The sequence below is a fragment of the Eurosta solidaginis genome, chromosome 4, assembly GCF_040869045.1.
Source record: "Eurosta solidaginis isolate ZX-2024a chromosome 4, ASM4086904v1, whole genome shotgun sequence".
In the NCBI taxonomy this organism is placed as follows: domain Eukaryota; kingdom Metazoa; phylum Arthropoda; class Insecta; order Diptera; family Tephritidae; genus Eurosta; species Eurosta solidaginis.
In genome coordinates this window covers 34,962,404-34,981,001 of record NC_090322.1, presented here as the reverse complement: position 1 = coordinate 34,981,001, position 18,598 = coordinate 34,962,404, and the positions used below count along the sequence as shown (strand labels likewise).

At 38.3% G+C, this 18,598-nt stretch overlaps 3 protein-coding genes across 3 annotated transcripts; 2 read left to right on the top strand and 1 right to left on the bottom strand.

Moving 5' to 3' along the window:
• The first annotated feature begins 1,109 nt into the window (after positions 1 to 1,109).
• On the top strand, positions 1,110 to 3,810 carry mRpL3 (mitochondrial ribosomal protein L3). Its single transcript, XM_067781237.1, has 4 exons — positions 1,110 to 1,248; positions 1,341 to 1,437; positions 1,494 to 2,035; positions 3,320 to 3,810. Exons 1-4 carry the CDS (start codon positions 1,133 to 1,135, stop codon positions 3,759 to 3,761), a joined length of 1,197 nt encoding a protein of 398 aa, XP_067637338.1. The 5' UTR covers positions 1,110 to 1,132; the 3' UTR covers positions 3,762 to 3,810.
• Positions 3,811 to 8,309: 4,499 nt separating this feature from the next.
• LOC137249599 (beta-lactamase-like protein 2 homolog) lies at positions 8,310 to 9,953 on the bottom strand. The gene is made up of 5 exons (XM_067781236.1): positions 9,409 to 9,953; positions 9,183 to 9,349; positions 8,900 to 9,109; positions 8,710 to 8,819; positions 8,310 to 8,651 (listed from the first exon to the last, which is right to left on the bottom strand). Exons 1-5 carry the CDS (start codon positions 9,525 to 9,527, stop codon positions 8,382 to 8,384), a joined length of 876 nt encoding a protein of 291 aa, XP_067637337.1. The 5' UTR covers positions 9,528 to 9,953; the 3' UTR covers positions 8,310 to 8,381.
• A 4,766-nt stretch (positions 9,954 to 14,719) lies between these two features.
• Positions 14,720 to 18,404, top strand: Slc25A46a (Solute carrier family 25 member 46a). The gene is made up of 8 exons (XM_067778761.1): positions 14,720 to 14,941; positions 15,007 to 15,219; positions 15,268 to 15,455; positions 15,519 to 15,642; positions 15,705 to 15,863; positions 17,261 to 17,317; positions 17,378 to 17,593; positions 17,666 to 18,404. Exons 1-8 carry the CDS (start codon positions 14,910 to 14,912, stop codon positions 18,219 to 18,221), a joined length of 1,545 nt encoding a protein of 514 aa, XP_067634862.1. The 5' UTR covers positions 14,720 to 14,909; the 3' UTR covers positions 18,222 to 18,404.
• The last annotated feature ends 194 nt before the right edge of the window (positions 18,405 to 18,598 follow it).

Here is an 18,598-nt window from a genome sequence, read left to right as displayed (position 1 = left end):
TGAATTCATTAAGTTTTTGTAGATTTTATTCATTGTTTTGGATACGCTATGACTAAGAGACTTATTTTTTGTGGAATATGTTTGTAATTTTTTGCGTTTTCATTTTTATGAAATTTTTACGTTTTTTAGGTTAAGGCACCATTAATCGATCACATTGAAAGCCAAATTAAACTTCCTTAACCCTAACGCCATAGTCATAACCATACCCATATCCATAACCATCACAATGTGATCGATTAATTGTGCCTTAACCTAAAAATCGTGAAAAGTTCATAAAAATGATGAAAATGCAAAAAATTACAAACATATTCCACAAAAAATAAGTATCTTAGACATAACGTATCCAAAACAATGACGAAAATCTAAAAAAAGTTATTAAATTCACCAACTCAAAAATTTTTAGGTTATGCATATGGCGAGAAACCAAAAACCAATTGATTGGCTATGCCGTTAGCGTTATGGTATGGCACCATTAATCGATTACATTCCTTTCCATAAGGTAGGTTCGATCAGCTGATTTATCTGGTTATGGCTTTATGGTTATAAGTCACCATTAATTCGCCCTTGAAGATGGTTATGGATATGGGTATGGTTACGACTATGGCGTTAGGGTTAAGGAAGTTTAATTAGCCCTCGATGTGTTCAGGCCTATAATTCAAGGAAACACGTTGCAACGTATCAAGGAAAATGTGGGTATCTGAAAGCGCCCAATGCGCCAAACACATCTGTAATTGTACACTTTACCAAGTACCGCAACTAACAGCTGATCGCTCAAAATTAGCACCCACATACAAACATTACTAATGGCCATATTACGGAAATCTTTAGGGAAGTTCTAGTTAAATTTTTAAACACATAAAATGTTATAATTTTGGTATATATAGCATCTAGAGCACCTTAATTGCAGTAATTGAAAGAAAATATTTGCTTATACTCAAGTATTTAATTATTTTTTCTAAATTTATCTTTAATATTGATATAATGAGTGAAGCTATATTAATCAAACGCAACTCTGCTCTTCCTACTGTTCTTTATTCTACTCCATTCGAGTACCTTCTTTCACTGATTCGTGTTCCTTCCACTCTATTCGCAACATAACCTCAATTTACTCTGCCAAACTATATAGTAAACAATGCACATCTGTTTACACCTGGAGGATAAGCAAAATGGAACTTTAAGTGCATTTGTTTTATTACTATTTAAAATAAATATGTTGCGTACACTAATACATAATTTTAACAAGTTGCCGTGAGTAATTTATAGGAAAATTGTATTTGATGAATTGATCATGCTATAATTTAACCTCAATATCTATTTACATGCGCTGCCAATACAAACAGTCTTAATTCCCCTGTTATTACACAAGTTCGGGAAAAGGGACACTTAAATAGGCCGCGCCTTAGGAATCCGTTTTGGTTTATAAGAAAAGAAAGACTAGTAAGTAAATATTATTTTTCAAAATTGCATATTAAAATATACAACCTCCCTTTAAGGCCCGTGATACAACCGTGACCACTGAGAATAAATCTTTTATTAAAGAAGTGATAAAAGATAAATATGGGCCACCATCACTGATAAAAGGTGTACAATCTTATGATCAATCAGGAACTTTAATAAAAACAGAAGGGTTTGAACGTAAACCATGGCGTCCAAGCTCGCGCCGTTGTGGCTTACTTGCAAAAAAAATTGGTCAGTATCCGCTGTGGCTTAAAAATGGTGTACGCATACGTACAACATTATTACAGATTGTTGATAATCATGTTATACGTTATATACCACCCGCGGAATATCAACCGACTCAAAGACCAAATGTTAAGAATTTACATAAGTACGGTTGTATGTTAATAGGTGCAGAGTCAGTTGATCCCACAACACTAACTAAAGATTATTGTGGACTATTTCGCGATTCTGGTGTCATGCCAAAACGCAATTTAGCACGTTTTCTAGTTACACCAGATGCAGCAATACCAGTTGGTACACCATTAAATGTAGCACATTTCCGTGTGGGAGATTTTGTAGATATACGGGGTAAAACGTAAGTCATAATAATACATTACGTATCGACGCCCTCCTGCCAGAAGCATGAATGTTCATTTTTTCGGGTATGACTTTTAGGTTCAATAGCTTAGATGTTTATATTGTAATAATATGCTAAATACCAAGCATAAGAGAAACGAAAAAATTTGTATAATTAAATTTAAATACAGCGTGGATTTGCTTTCGCGAAGTGTTGATTTTTACACATTAATATTTCTGGTGTGAGGGCAACCTTATATGTATACTGGGGATGTAACAACGGTTTAAATTGCTTAGAATAATCCAGCTTTAGATGTACCTTTCGTATGAGGTAACTGAAATTTCCCGACGTCGAAGGTTCGAGGTAGTTTATGAAATCGTTCCACTGATGGTCGGGCCGGTAAATTTTAATGGTGCTAATTTCCGGAACTTTCAGGACAAATATCCGACAGAATACTATCATCGCGGTAGGTATGCCTGTCGTAAGAGGCGACTAAAATACCAAATGGATTCAAGGGATTGTGTAGCGCAACGCTTTCAGGTTGCCAGCGCAATATATAGCTTCTCCAAACCCAATTGTCAACCTCATCTATCCGTGGAGAATCCTGTTTCAGTTATAACGGTGTTTATTTATGTAATTTGACCTGAAGAATTTAGGTATATAAAAAATTATTCCGAAAAAAAAAATAAAATATGGTAATATGCCCTGCACAATGGCCAAAATCCTCATGCCCTTTGAACTGCAGAAAAATGGCTACATAAAAATTGCTATGCACAAGGACTTAAATCCCCCAATGCCACGACAACAACAATAACAACCTTAATCCCCTGTTGGAATTACTCCAACGTTGCTAGTTTTCGAGACATTTTTTTGAATGAAGTCACTCTTACTTTGGCCAATATCTACAGGTCAACGGCAAGCCGGTTCTGGGAAGTACATGAATAGAGCTTGTACATCGAGTAGGCTCTGAAATCAACCCCGATATAGGTTTTTATATATCCTTTGGGTTCTGACTGCTTGGAATCAGATTTATATGGTTCCCTGCTTGCTAAACTATAATAATTGCCAAAACAAGCTGGCGGTAATGCCGAAAGTAGCTCACTTTTGATTATTAGGAGGTCTGCTTTTAACTATAGTCATTAAGTCTTCAAAGAGAGTTATCAAATAATAAAACACATTAGTGTATTAGGCTGCTAGGCTTCGGTAAACTTCCTTTGCTACATCCTTAATATATACGTTCCAACATATTTCATTATAGACTTTCTAACAATCAACTTTATTCCAATTCTATACGATTCGCAGTGTTTATCGCGGTTTTCAAGGTGTTGTAAAGCGTCATGGTTTTAAAGGTATGCCTGCTTCGCATGGTGTTACAAAAACACATCGCCGGCCCGGTAATATTGGTGGTGGCGGCGAAAAGGGTCGCGTTTGGCCGGGTACAAAAATGCCTGGACATATGGGTAATCGTTGGCGTAAGGCGAAAGGTATGCGTATCTGGCGTATCAATACAAAATACAATGTTATGTGGGTGAGTGGTAGCAGCATACCTGGACCTACTAATGGTTTGGTTTATGTTTACGATACTATATTACCGTTGCGCAAACACAAGACAGCACCACCATTTCCTACAACATTTGAGGATGAAGTGGAAAAGTTAACCGGTACAGCGGATGATATTTGGTACGAGGACGTGCATAATTTTAAAGATGATACCATAACCTTCCAGCCAGAAACTACCAATTAAATGTTAAAAAAAATTAAACATCAATATAGCAGTTTTAAGTTAAAGATGATCAATTGGAAAATCTTAATGAATGTGGAGCATGTTGTTGTTGTTGTTGTAGCAGTGCCTCGCCCCACCTACCAGCTGTTGTTGTTGTGGTAGCGATTAGGTTACTCCCCGAAGGCTTTGGGGAGTGTTATCGATGTGATGGTCCTTTGTCGGATACAGATCCGATACGCTCCGGTAGCAGCACCATTAAGGTGCTGTCCCTCCCTTAGAGGCGTTGGTTCCACATTACAATTAAAGAGATGGTTGGTGTCATGTGGGGAAACATTACAAGCGGGTCATACATTTTGTATGTCGGGGTTGATTCTGGATAGGTAAGAGTTTAACCTGTTACAGTATCCAGAACGAAGTTGAGCAAAAATGACGCGCGTTTCCCTGGGGAGTATGCGTTCCTCTTCCACAAGTTTTGGGTACTTTTCTTTGAGTACTGGATTCACCGGGCAATTCCCGGCAATAAGGTCCGACGCCTGTTTGTGGAGTTCACCAAGGACCTGCTTGTGTTTTTTGCTTCATACGGCTGGGTTCTCAGGTGCCGTATTTCCTTAAAATGCTTACGGAGATGACTCCTTAAGCCCCTAGGCGGTGTTGGCTCATCAATCAGATGTCTGTTTGGATGCCCAGGTTTCTGGGTATTCAACAGGAACTGTTTGGTTAGCATCTCATTTCTCTCCCTGATGGGGAGTATTCTCGCTTCATTATGTAGATGGTGTTCTGGGGACATAAGAAGACAGCCCGTGACGATTCTGAGAGCAGTATTTTGGCAGGCCTGTGGCTTCTTCCAGTGGGTAATTTTTAGGCTTGGCGAACATATGGGTGACGCGTAGCACGTAAACGGCTGGCCAATTGCTTTGTATGTCGTAATGAGCGTTTCTTTATCTTTTCCCCATGTACTGCCAGCAAGGGATTTGAGGATTTTATTACGGCTCTGGATTTTCAGAACAATTGCGGCTGCGTGCTCACCAAAATGTAGATCCTGATCAAACGTCACATCCAAGATTTTGGGGTGTAGGACAGTCGGTAACGTAGTGCCATCGACGTGGATGTTAAAAATTGTTGACATTTGGGTCGTCCATGTTTTAAATATGGTCGCGGAAGATTTAGTCGGTGATAATGCCAGGTTTCGCGAGGCGAAAAAACTGGGTAGATCAGGGAGGTAGCCATTTATTCTGTTGCAGAGCTCATCAATCTGTGGGCCTGGGCCTGTGGCCATTTATGTGCAGTCATCGGCGTATGAAACGATAGTGACTCTTTCTGGTGGTGGAGGTAGCTTAGATATGTAGAAATTAAACAAAAGTGGGGATAGGACACCACCCTGTGGCACCCCTTGTTTAATTCTTCTTGGTTTTGATGTTTCGTTTCTAAATTGCACCGATGCCTGCCGACCACCCAGATAATTTGCGGTCCACCTTTTAAGACATGGGGGAAGGGTCTTGCAGTAACGTGCCATGGTTGACCGTATCAAAAGCGTTTGTTAGGTCTAGCGCTACGAGTACTGTTCTATGGTGGGAGTTTTGATTTAAACCGCAATTTATCTGGGTGCTGATGGCATTTAGCGCGGTGGTTTTGCTATGAAGTTTTCTGAAGCCATGCTGATGACAGGCCAGCTGCAAATTTGCTTGGAAGTAGGGGAGCAAAATGGCTTCAAGCGCCTTTGCTACTGGCGATAGGAGAGATATTGGACGATACGACTCTCCTATGTTAGCTGATTTCACAGGCTTTAGCAGCGGGACCACCTTGGCCATTTTCCATTTTTCGGGTATGACAAAGGTGGACAGAGACAGGTTGAAGACATGCGCTAAGTATTTGAAACCCTCTTTCCCTAGGCTTTTAAGCATCGGCATGGCTATGCCGTCTGGGCCCACTGCTTTGGATGGTTTAGCGTGACCAATGGCATCTTCAATCTCTCTGGCGGTGATGGTAATTGGTGACGCGCTGAATTTATGTTTATGTGCGTGTCTGTTGGCCCTCCATCTATCTTTGTCGACCGTAGAATGCATTATATATTGACGGCAGAAAGCGCTCGCACATTTTTTCGAATCCGACAGCACTTTATCGCCGAAGGCGATGGAAACTTTGTCATTGTGCTCAGACGGATTTGATAGGGGTTTTACGGTGGACCAAAGTTTACCCACACCGGCAGAGAGGTTACAACCTCTTAGGTGCTCCTCCCATTTCGCCCGCTTGTGTTCATCCACAAGCAATCTGATGCGTTGATTTATATCTCTTATTTGGGGGTCACCTGGGTCGAGCTGTCTTATAAGGTCACGTTCTCTCGATAAATTTGCGGCCTCCGCCGGGAAGTGGGGCCGAATTTCGGGAATTCTCCCGGCGGGAATGAAACGTGCCGAGGCGGATTCAATGACCTTGCGGAAAGCACGCTCCCCTTGGCGGGCATCAGTCGGGATAGGGAGGGCAGCAAAGAGGTTGTATGTAAAAGATGTGTATTCGTCCCACTTTCCTTTTTTAAAGTTTATGAAAGTGCGTTTTTCTGTAACGATGAAGTCGGCGGTACGCTCGAACGAAATAAGTATAGGCAGGTGGTCGGATGCCAATGTTACCATCGGCTGCCAGTTGACGCAGTTTACGAATTCTGCGCTCACGATTGAGATATCCAGCGAACTGTGACAGCTTCCTTCCATACGTGTGGGGGCGTCTCCGTTTATTGTGCAGAACGTCGTTTCTTCTATTTGATCCGCCAACATCTCACCCCTACTGTCCGCCCGCAAGTATGAATGCCATAGATCGTGATGGGCATTAAAGTCGCCTAAGATAATACGATTGTTGCCAGTGAGTAAGGCGCTAATATTAGGGCGTTATCCACTAGGTTTGCATCGCCTGACCGGACAGATAGGCCTTGACGTTCAAAGACATTGTCCCTGTGGTCGATGCCAGGATCAAATATATGATATTGCACAGTGGTGTATGAAAAATGCGAGGCCGCCTCCATTTCCGCTCATGCGATCTTTTCTGTGGACATTTGCAGTGCAGATCTTGCTGTGAGTATAGTCTGTTGAATCGCAGCAATGCGTATGTTGTGCCGCTTCATGAAATCGACTATCTCCGTGATCTTCCCAGTTAGTCCATTACAGTTTAAGTGCAGAATTCTGAAGTGCATAGGAGGAGACGTCGCCACTCTGGGAGTAAGTGGCGGGTGACTACGCCTGGGTTGAGGAAAGCCAGAAGGGGGAGGGGGGGGGGGGGGGGAGAAGACGGGGTAGGGGCTGATGCTCAGCATTGCTACCGACTCTACTACGGAGATAGTAGTTATAAGTGGTAGCAGCTGTTTGAGTTGTTGGCGCCGCAGGGCGCGAGCAGCAGCGGGTACTAGTTGTGGCTTGCTGAGCAGCTGTGCTGCTGGAAGGTAGTGGGGGGGGGGGGGGCGCTAAGGCGTAGACTACGGGAAGCCCTTGCACGTGAACAGCAAGGAGCCACAAAAGATTTATAAAAGTTACGTGGGCGTCGGGTTTTGGGATCAAGCCCAGAACACCCTGTCCCATGCAACCATCCCTTACACGAGACACACTGAACAGAGTATGACCGTCCTAAAAAGATTCTTTTCCGGCAGATGCAGCAAAACCATTTCTCAGGACCGGGGTCAGGGGACGGACCCGGATTGGATTCGATACCTTCCCGGAGCAAGAGAATATGGAGCAGTCCCGCTGCAAGGAGCTGCTGGGAGGATGACAATTTGTGGGAGGGACGCAACAAATTAAATGGGGTTACACTGACACTTGACCATATATAATCCCAACTTGATACCCATCGTACATAATCCGGGCGCAAAATCCTGGCCTAATCGACTTCTGAGTGGAATATGTCGGCTACTAGTTCCAAAACGCCATATCTCAGAAATTTTTTTAATAATCCCTTCATAAGGATTTGCTTCAAAGCTCCATATCTCATAATTTCGTTTGTGTGTTTTTTCAAATTTTTCTGTGGCGACGTTTTCGAAACAGCAGCCGAAAGAGAAGCCTGCAATTTATTTTCAGTCAAAATGTTACAACCAAGTTTTTTTTTAGAGAAAGATCACAATTAAATATGGCTAAGGATAGCTTTTAATCGAGTCACAAGCATGTAAAGCTGATAACTGCAGAAATGATTTGGCAGTTTTACAATTAACACAGGGTCTAAAATTTCTGCATCCATCAAAACAATCCAACCTCAGCCAAAGCGGCTCGGAATGATGTTGATTCGGCGTGATTATTGTGTACCTTTTTGAACCTCCTAGGAGCTCGAAAATCTGAAAAAGAATAGGCCGTATAATCGGTAGACCAAGCTATCCACTCCTGATGCGTCGAACTCGGGAACTCCTCTGGCGTGGAATGTTTATATCCAGCAAATGACTATCAACATCGATAACACTTAAAACCTTCGGGAAGTTTGGGTTTGCTGGAAATGTAGTATTAGCTTAACTTAAACCGCCTTAATTTTTGTTTTGCTTCTTTTGCACCTGTTGTCCAATACAATCATATAATTGCATGTATAATACATTCACTATGCCAATAAATTTTAATAAGTACTTTATTGGGGTTAAGTAAAAAAAATATTTACAAACGTTACTGTATTCCCATCTTATTAAAGCGCGTTATTTTGTTGGGAGACGTAATATGTCACATCATTTATTGTTTTAGCATACAATTTTCCCTCGCGCACTAATTTCTCAATATGATGTACCACATTGTAAGCGGCTGCCGACCATAATTGTTCCGGCGTTTCTTTATATACATCCCGTACCACATCCATGGCCTGTAGTGCCTTATTAGCATTACGATTGAAGAAATCTAAGATTTGTGCTTCACGTTGCATTCGATGTTTGATGTAGTGTTGAATTTTGTCTAATGGTTGCTGCAAGAAAACTGAATATAACTTTTTATTATCTTTTTATTTGGCATTTAAGAAACACCTCAATAATATTTCCATGTGCTGGATATATAATTGTTGGTTTAATTTCCAAGATTTTGTGCAAACTTTGCATGTAATCGTATAACTCTTCGAATACTGCAGTGCCCTCGCCTACAAAGTTTATGATATATATATATACTATGTACAGATACGTTGATACATACAGTTCCTATACGGACTATTTAGATTACCTAAAATACAATCGCCACTAAATAATATGCCATCATCTGTAGTTAGGACAATATGGTCTGTTGTATGCCCAGGAGTATGTACAATTTTCACTTTCGCACCATCAATACTAAGCTCTTGTTTGTCTTGCAATGGTTGTACTTTTATCTCCGCTGGGATCTCTGGACACAAATCGATAGTATCGGTACGTGGAAATTTATAAACCTGACAATCTTTGAAATATGGAAAGTTTGAATATACATATGTGCATATATTTAATTTATGTATGTTTTGAGTTGTACTAACCACCTGTAGCACATACTTTCAGCACATCCTTCACCCCACCCACGTGATCTTGATGCCAATGTGTAAGTATTATAGTACTTAATGAGGCTTGTTCCAGCTTTAGGACCCCATCTAAATGTGCGATATATTCCGGAACATCGACATCACCAGTATCTATTAAAATGCGTCTAGTAAAAATGATGAGCTACAGTATTTGATCTTTGACTCCTTTCATACAATTGTATACTTTTTGCCAGTGCCTAATAGATATGTATTGGTGCCTTGCAACGTCATTGGACTAGGATTGCAACCGAGTATACGTATTATGGAAGATGTAAGTCGTGTAACTGGTGGTATTAATGCCATGGTAAAATAAATCAAAAAGCAATTAAAACCAACACTGCGATTTTTAATGAAAACTTGCTGAGATGGTCATATGATTTCGCATATGTACGAAACAGCTGTTCTGTGTGTGAAGTCTTGAATCCCGAAAATCTTTGTAACCCAGGGATTTCGGGACTTGAAAATGACAATCCGGGGATCCCGCTCTTTTTCGGGATAATTTAGAGACTTACCTATTATTATTTTTTTTTTTTAAATAATGATGTAAGGTATACAAACATTTTTATTTTTAGAAAAATGTGTTTCGGATGATTAAAACTTAAAACGTCTAAGGAAGGCTATGCTTTCCCGTGGTCTTATGTTTAAGTTTAAAAAAATGAACAAAGTAAAGGATAAAATTAGGTATTATTAATTTAATTGAAAGGAAGGTTTCTTTTTTCTGCCATATTCACGGAACTTTTTAATTGAAGAGAAGGCACAAAACAATTAAAGTAAATTGTTTTTTTTTTTTTACAAAAAACATACAAATTTGTGCTAAAATACATTCATATGCTAACATAACACTCTTAATTATAAGTCGAAAAGTTTGTAATTAATACTATAGGGCCGTTCCATTGGTTTATCGAGCTCTGGCTCTGGCTCAAATCTCATTGGAACGATCTGGATCAACTTTATGAGAGCTGGCAGCACTAATATAAAACATCTGTTTTGTAGAAAATAAGAAGAAACGTACACAAAATTTTAAGATACTGATAGAATTATTAACATTTAAATAGTTTCACACGTAAGCAAACTATTTACCCAGCCAGCATTTTTTGAAAATTTTGATCAAAAAATATTTAAATATCATACCCCAAGATGATTAAAAACGTTCAAATTTAAAAGCATTTTCTGTTCGAAAAATAACGTATCGTCGGGAGAAAAATGTACCATAAATGTGATTATTCTTGAATAATCATTTATGATTCCTATTTCGAAACGCTTTTTATTCATATTTGATATCATTGTAAAATTGAGCTTAAATAGTTTTAGAGTAATATTTGACTGCTTTTCACAGTCATTTTCTGATCATATTCGTGAATATATTTTAATGTTTTGGTTGAGATTTTTGAATCATTTTTGAATGCCATTATAATGCATTTATTCTTCATATCTCATTCAAAAAAGGATACTACGTAATAATCTTATTTCATCAGAGAAAGAAAGCATGCGAAAGTGAGCTATTCGAACCACAGCTAACTCGCAAACAAACTTGACCGATATACACCTGCGACTACAACATCCAACGTCAGCTTTGATCGTCAATATCTTAAAATACGGATACGATACGGGATGTTGAAGCCGTATCCAGGTATGTCAAGATAGTTTAACTTACCTGGGGTTCAAAAAGCTCACAACCTATGTATTGTCCAATCATTATGTATTTTCTGGGAAGCTGAAGGGGAGAAATGGTTGGGGAAATCTTCGTTCACGAGCAGCATTACATTATTTTTGTCTTGAAGAATATGTTTTGCATAGATTATAAAATTTTTATTTATTTTTTCTTAGCTTCATGATTGAAAAAATATGTGTATGTGAAAAAAATAAAATTTTTAATGAAAAGTAAAATTTCCACAAGTATAAAATTCATTATTCAGTCAACAAATATATTCATAAAAGATTCAGAAAGCTGAATGAAAAACGATTATAAATTTTTGATCACCTAAAGTAAACACATTTGATTCAAATATGATTCCAAAATGTGATTGAAAAACTATATTCAGTTTTTGATCATCAAAGGTAAGCATATTTGATTATTCTTTTTGTTGGTTTTTATGAAATATTAAAATTTAGTCATTAAAGGACTTCAAAAATGATTCCAAAAAGTGATCGAAAAATGCTTTTTAGCTTTTCATCATCAAAAGTATTCATAATAAATTATTTCTTTTGTTCAATTGTAGGATAACTCATTATTTAGTCAGAAAGAGTAATCAAATTGTATTGATATGTAGGGAAAATCAAAATTGAATCACCTAAATGCTGAGTGGGTTATTTTCCTTACATCATCTTCAAGTTGTTTACTCTTTCAGTGTTTTTGCTTTTAAATATGGCGAGATCTTTTATGTATTCACAAATGTACACGTATTTAGTTCAGTGCTACAATGGCTCAACTATATGGTTGGCTCATCTCACCAGCTGATTTTATTTTTTTCATTTCACTGGAGTAGGGATTGTCAGAAAGAGATGGCAAACTTAAAAAGAAACAATCGAATTTACAACATTTTCTTACTAACAAATGCTGCTGTTTATGTTTTCATTCCATTCCATTCGTCCAACACCAACACGCTAATTTTGGCAATGTGAACAAAGGTATGTTATTGCTGTAGAGATGAGCCAACCATATAGTTGAGCCATGAGTGCTACCAACTCAAAAGTGGTTAGCTGTCAAAAAATCGACTACAGAAAACGAAACGAACAGAACTGCTATACGGATCAGAAATTGAACCAGATAAATATTAGGATCACAACGTTGTTGTTGCACTTGCATGTTAAATTTCTATCCGTATCTCGCTCAAGTCTCAATGGAACGTAACTTATGTCTCCACGACATTTCAGCCGAAATTAGCTAATTTCGTTATGTAAAAACTGTCAAACGAAATTAGAAATTCTTGTTAATTTCATCGAAATTAGACCGAAATAAGGTGCAATTTACTGAGCGACTCTGGTCGATTACAATTTACACAAAATAATCGATGCTCTGCCCGCACTAGCTGTCAAATTTCAAAAACGTATTTATCTTGAACGTTTTAATTCGGCTGTGGGAAAAAAGCGAAAAAAATGTCATTTGAAATTATGCAAAAGAAGAAGGATAATCGTGTGGACAGGAATGTAATTTGCGAAATCATACTACCGAAATCGTGTACCGTGGAGACATACAACCCAATTCTAAACGAAAATTCCGTGCCAGTTTTTCCCTTCTCCCAATCCTCGTATTCTAAATAAAAATTCCTTGTGAGTTATTTCACTTCTCCTATTTTGAACAATGTTCGAGAAAAGTATGTTATGGGAGAAAAGTAGGTTTTCAGCCCAATTCTAAACGAAAATTCCGTGCGAGTTTTTTCCCTTCTCCCATTCCTCGTATTCTAAATAAAAATTCCTTGTGAGTTTTTTCACTTCTCCCTTCCCTCCTATTCTGAACAATGTTCGAAAAAGCGGAAACCGGTTACGGGAGAAAAGTAGGTATTATGAATGTGAGAGAGAGGGAGATTTCTCTGCCATTTCATAGGAGTTTTTTCAGTTGTTAAATGTTGTCAAAATAGTTAAAGGAAATTGGTTCTTTTAAGAAAACACTTATTTGTACAAATTTATGCAAAAATATGTATTTACATTCTACCACAATATTCTCCCTGTTAATACAACAACAACAAAAACCACAATATTCTTTATTTTAAGTCGAAAAGTATATCATAAGCAACGGAAGAGCTCTTGGTATACTTGATGCAGCCATCCAGAAATTGCACAAGGATTTTTTAAGAAGGCTCAAATAGATTTTGGCATATGGCGAAAGACGAATTCAACTCGACTTGTCCGCCAGAAAATTGTTTTGTTGAATGGAAGGAGGCAACTCCGGCGCTCAGTGTTATCCCGCCATCTTCTTCTTATGCACCTCTGTTGATGTTGCTGTGGCACCAATTCATTCAAGGCGAATCTATATTAGGTGATGGTAAAGCGAATTCAACCAATTCGCTGTGCGGAAGAATGTCAAGTCAAAACAAAATTTTCATTGATTTCAATTAACTGACATGTTTTAGTACAAGGCGCTGTATGGAAAATTATCAAGAAGAAGTAATCAGCTGATGGGATAACACCAGCTGTAATGAATTCGCCTTGCCCCCCAGCGTGTTAGGGGATCAGAATATACCCGCGGTAGGTATGCCTGTCGTAAGAGGCGACTAAAATACCAGATTCAAGGGGCTGTGTAACGCAACCCTTCAGGTTGCCAGCGCAATATATAGCTTCTCCAAACCCAATTGTCAACCTCACCTATCCGCGGCGAATCCTGTTTCACTAACAGACGAGACTCTGACGACCCAAGCTCCTCATGGAACTTGGGGGTGTGGAGGAAGGGAATGGCCTGAAGGTTTAATGTGGCCACATAAATCGTTCCCGAGATGGTCGGTGCTGTGGTACCGGATCTGTATCCGGCAAAGGACCATCACATCGATAACACTCCCCAAAGCCTTCGGGGAGCAACCTTATCGCTACAACAACAACAACAACAATTTGCCTTGAATTCATTACTCATTTCAGTGAATACCACATGATTTGTAAATTGAGCAAAAGAATTTATCTGGCTCAAGGTGATGGCTATTTGCTAGCTTGACGGCTGTATCGAAATTGCGAATATTCACTAGAGCAATCATGTGAGGAATAAATTTTCGATAATTAAAAATCGATAACTTGTCCCAAGTATCAAGTATGTACACTGTTAAGGCTCCATTACTGATAATTAGTATAGACTTGACTTGACTTGAGAACTGTCACTTACAGTTCTGTTAAATGAACATTGCATGTTACTGATTACTCAAAACTTAGCAACACTTACCTTGACTTAAGGCTCCATTACTGATAATTGTGATACTTTTTTACGGGGACGATTGTTAAAACACGACCAAAACCGTCGGGGGAGGTATTAATAGACGCGTTTTTGCCTCGCTTCCAATAATTCGAATACTTTTTCTCTTCGGACTATTGACAACACGACAAAACGCGTCTATTCATTTTTCTTTCCGCTTTTTTGGACGGGTTATTGCAGTCGACCTCGGTTTCAAACTGTTTTTCGCGGAGAACTTTTGAACGGGTAGAAACACTTAACTCCCGTGTTTGTATTCTTAATACTGAAATAACTACGCGTCCTCAGATACCCCAATTGAAGACTTTTTGATAATTTTCTGAAGGACCCACATGGGTGCACTTAAAATTTCCTACTAAATTCGTTAAAAGAAATTTACCATCACAGCAACCCATATCTGATATTCCGATCCCTTTTTTGCTTTCCTGTGTCGCTTTCGACGAAGCAACCCCGGTAATTTTGACACTTCGTTCAGTGTCAAAACTCATGTTCCACGCAGGTTCCACTGGGTTCCACGCTAGTTTGACACTGACCGAAGTGTCAAACTGCCGTGTGTTAGAAAGGGAAAGAAATTGTTTCCCTCTCATACATATCATACTTGTAAACCTGTACAATGGTTCTGGGTAAATAAGGAGCAGCTGTAGAATTTATATTTTTTAGTTATTGTAAAATTAAATATATTTGCATTTTAGTGTATCAGATAGAGAATAGTGTTGAAAAAGCGTAAATTTATTAGGTAGTATTAAAACAAACATACATAAATTCGGATAGAGACGGTGGAACAGTAGCGTCTAATGGCCGGAATGAACAATTATTCAACGTTAATGTAAGATGAAGTGTATATAAGCGGGCAAAAATTATTTAATGTATATAAACTATCCCTTTTTGCAGGTATGCGACAAATCAAAAATCAAGTCAAAATGATGACAATGATGATCCAGGCGTTGCAGAGCACCAGCAGCAACAAATACGGCTACGTAATATCTATAGCGCTGGGCAGATGCAAGGTTCATTGATGTCCATCCGCAACGCCACATCAGCATCTAGCTCTACAGGTGCTGCTATACCGCCTAATACTCTAAATATACAGCCCACACACATGCAGTAAGCGTTTTTTTGTGTGTAATGTATTTTATTAATTACTTTTTTAAGGTTTCCAATGCATGATGAACGACTTTTGCACACACAAAATTATCTGGAAAGTTTGGCTGGTTCAGGTCATGACATTAGATCCGTAGGGGCATCAACAGCTTTAAAATATGTTAATTCTGAACGCGATCTTTCATTACCACTTGAAAAGCATAAAACTCTCGATAATTACTACGATAGTCAGGACGATGGTAAGCTGGAGAATATTTTGAATATTTCTTGCATCGATATGCATAAAGGTTTTTCTATCGCAGAAATTTCTATACGCAAGTATCTCGGCATAGGCGTTCAATGGGTTAGCTTAGTTACTGAAAATCTGCTCAGTCATCCGTTTATTGTACTACGTCGACAATGTCAAGTTTATAATGCTTCCAAGCGGTAAAAATAATTGTAAAATTACAAATTTAACAAACAGCATGTATAATCATATTTTTCACCAGTTATCATCTGCATCCCTTTGCACTTGTATCTAGTATTATACATCTGCATCGGAGACAAGGTGTTACAACATTATGGAAAGGTTTGGGTAGCTGCTTGCTTGTGCGTGGTATGTCGTTAGCGGTAGATGATGTTATATCGAAGATCACCCAATGGCCCAAGTAAGTGTATACGTTGATAAACATTAATTAGAATCTGACTGTTTTAAAGGCGAAAACAGTCTTAACAGTTTAGAGAAAGCCAGGTGGATATGGTCTTATATCGAGAATACTTGTGTATTTTTTCGAAAGAAAAAATTATTCAACCTGTCGGAAAATCAACAAAGCAAAACTAATTGTTTTATTAGAAAGCTTGATGAAAACAATACCACCAAAGCATTCTCCCCATTTTTTCATTTCGTAACGGCTATTTGGAGAATGCTTCAAACAATATTATGTTTGACAAGTAAGATACATCCCACATATAAAATGTGGCTTTTAATTTGAGAGCATTACCAAGAGTTATTTTAGGTGCATTTGAAAACTAACGTTTGAGGTTTACTAATGAAGTTTGTTCTTACTTGTAATCTTATGGTTGATCTAAATATACTATGTCCACCACTTCTATAAAAGCTTCTGCTTTCTAAACTGATAGCTCCAAACACGATTAGGTTTGATTCGAGAAGCAAAGTGAGTTGACCAAAGTTTCAAACAACTTGTTCCCGTGACAGGGAGGCTAGATACATAAAACTCTTCTTCTCGTAACAATAAGTAGCTCTCCGAAGGAGTCGTCTCATTGAGGAGTTTCATTGATGTTAATGAGATGCTAACCAAACAGTTCCTGTTGAATACCCAGAAACCTGGGCATCCCAACAGGTATATGATTGATGAGCCAACACAGCCCAAGGTCTTAAGGAGTCATCTCCGTAAGCATTATGAGGAAATACGGCACCTGAGAACTCAGCCGTATGAAGCCAAAAAACACAAGCACATCCTCAGTGAACTCCACAAACAGGCATCGGACCTTTATGTCAGGAATTGTCCGGTGAATTCAGTACTCAAAGAACAATACTCAAAACTTGCGGAAGAGGAAAGCACACTCCATATGGAAACACGAGTCACTCTAGCTCAACTTCGATCTGGATACTGTACCAGGTTAAACTCTTACCTATCCAGAATCAACCCCGACATACAAAATGTTTGCCCCGCTTGCAATGTGTCCCCACATGACACCAACCATCTCTTTAATTGTAATGTGGAACCAACGCCTCTAACACCCCTCTCATTATGGTCCACCCCTGTTGAAACAGCAAGTTTCCATGGACTCTCGTTAGTGGATATTGATGACAATTTGTGATCGGTCGCACCTATTGGATGGGGCGAAGCACTGCCACAACAACATTGATGGTATGATGATTGGCCACGATGAAATTGGTTCTAAATTATCCAACCCGCTTCTTCCAACAGGAACTTGGAGTCGCTAAAGTCTCGCCTGCTGAATTACCAGGATTCGCTGGTTTTTAAAGTTACAATTTGAATTTATTTATTTAATTTTCAAATTGAATTATAAATACTTTCAGAGAAGTTGATAGCCGTACATCGCTGAAACGATTCGGACAACATTTAATTTTAAAATGGTATGTAAATAAAAATCACATATGCCATAAATTAACAAAAAAAATTATATTTCTTCATAGTGTTAGCATTGCCATTGTTATGCCATTTTATTCCGCTTCCTTGGTGGAGACAGTGCAAAGCGATATAGCTAGCGAGAAACCCGGACTTTTTGATGTCTTTCGTGAAGGCAGTTTGCGTTTACTCTATTGGAGTTCACCGCAAAAAGGACGTATGCTACCGGTGTGGGCGCTAATAGGACCCTGTATGTCAGTTGGAATTACTAAATATTTATTTGGGTAACAAAATCAATTTGAATTTTGATACCATTTATTTCGTTTTAATTTTTCAATTTAACCACATGATTGTAGACTCGTAATCAAGGGTATATCATCACGCATAATCCGTCGACGCATACAACAAGCACAAGAACGCAAAGGCGCCAAATATAAAGATGATTCATTGGCGAATCAAAATGTTGAAATTTATTCAAATCTAATTGCTATGTTAACATCTGAAGTTATATTTTATCCATTTGAAACGATATTACATCGCATACAATTACAAGGCACACGCACCATTGTTGATAATTTAGATAATGGTTATGCTGTTGTACCAATATTAACAAATTATCAAGGTGCTATAGATTGTTATCGGACCACAGTAGCGACAGAAGGTGTTGGCGGTCTATACAAAGGTTTTGGCGCTATAGTTCTACAATTTGCTGCACATATTGCTGTAATTAAACTTACCAAATGGGTAGTGACACAAATAACGGAAGTGATTTCAAGTCGTCCACCACAGAAAGTTATGCAATATTATAATTTAGATCGTGGTCTCAACTCGAATTCAACCACCATATCACCAAGTCTCAGTTCCAATAGCGAACTGGATGTACAAAGCATGGGAAATGGTTCGGTTGACTAAGTAATTAATATATGTATGTATATAATGCGCTTAACTTGCTAAATATAGATATGCAATGAAAAATATTATGTTATTTATAGAACAAAAACGTAAGAAAAAATTAACGAAAGAAAGATGGTGTTATACGATTTAAAAAAAAAAAAACAAAGATAAAAAGGGCATATGCTTCTAGTTACAATTAAATACTGATACTAAATTTATAAATTTTACTTAACATACTCTATTTAATAGAAGTAGTAGTAACGCGTATAAATAATGTAAATTTTGTTAAATTACAATTAAAATCGATGCGAATATAAAAAAATAGATGTTCATATTACAAGTGATTAGCCTGAAAAATTGTCAATGTTCACAAACAAAGGAAATTAAACATAGAG

Excerpts from the sequence above, each read along its gene's own strand:
- mRpL3 (XM_067781237.1), top strand. The coding sequence starts at position 1,133 with ATGCACATCTGTTTACACCTGGAGGATAAGCAAAATGGAACTTTAAGT. Across the intron at positions 1,249-1,340 it reads CATAATTTTAACAAGTTGCC|TCTTAATTCCCCTGTTATTA; the intron begins GTGAGTAATTTA and ends CAATACAAACAG. Across the intron at positions 2,036-3,319 it reads GTAGATATACGGGGTAAAAC|TGTTTATCGCGGTTTTCAAG; the intron begins GTAAGTCATAAT and ends TACGATTCGCAG.
- LOC137249599 (XM_067781236.1), bottom strand. The coding sequence starts at position 9,527 with ATGGCATTAATACCACCAGTTACACGACTTACATCTTCCATAATACGT. Across the intron at positions 9,110-9,182 it reads GAAAGTATGTGCTACAGGTG|ATTGTCAGGTTTATAAATTT; the intron begins GTTAGTACAACT and ends CATATTTCAAAG. Across the intron at positions 8,652-8,709 it reads CACATGGAAATATTATTGAG|CAACCATTAGACAAAATTCA; the intron begins GTGTTTCTTAAA and ends GTTTTCTTGCAG.
- Slc25A46a (XM_067778761.1), top strand. The coding sequence starts at position 14,910 with ATGGCCGGAATGAACAATTATTCAACGTTAAT. Across the intron at positions 15,643-15,704 it reads GTTTATAATGCTTCCAAGCG|TTATCATCTGCATCCCTTTG; the intron begins GTAAAAATAATT and ends ATTTTTCACCAG. Across the intron at positions 17,594-17,665 it reads ATTACTAAATATTTATTTGG|ACTCGTAATCAAGGGTATAT; the intron begins GTAACAAAATCA and ends ACATGATTGTAG.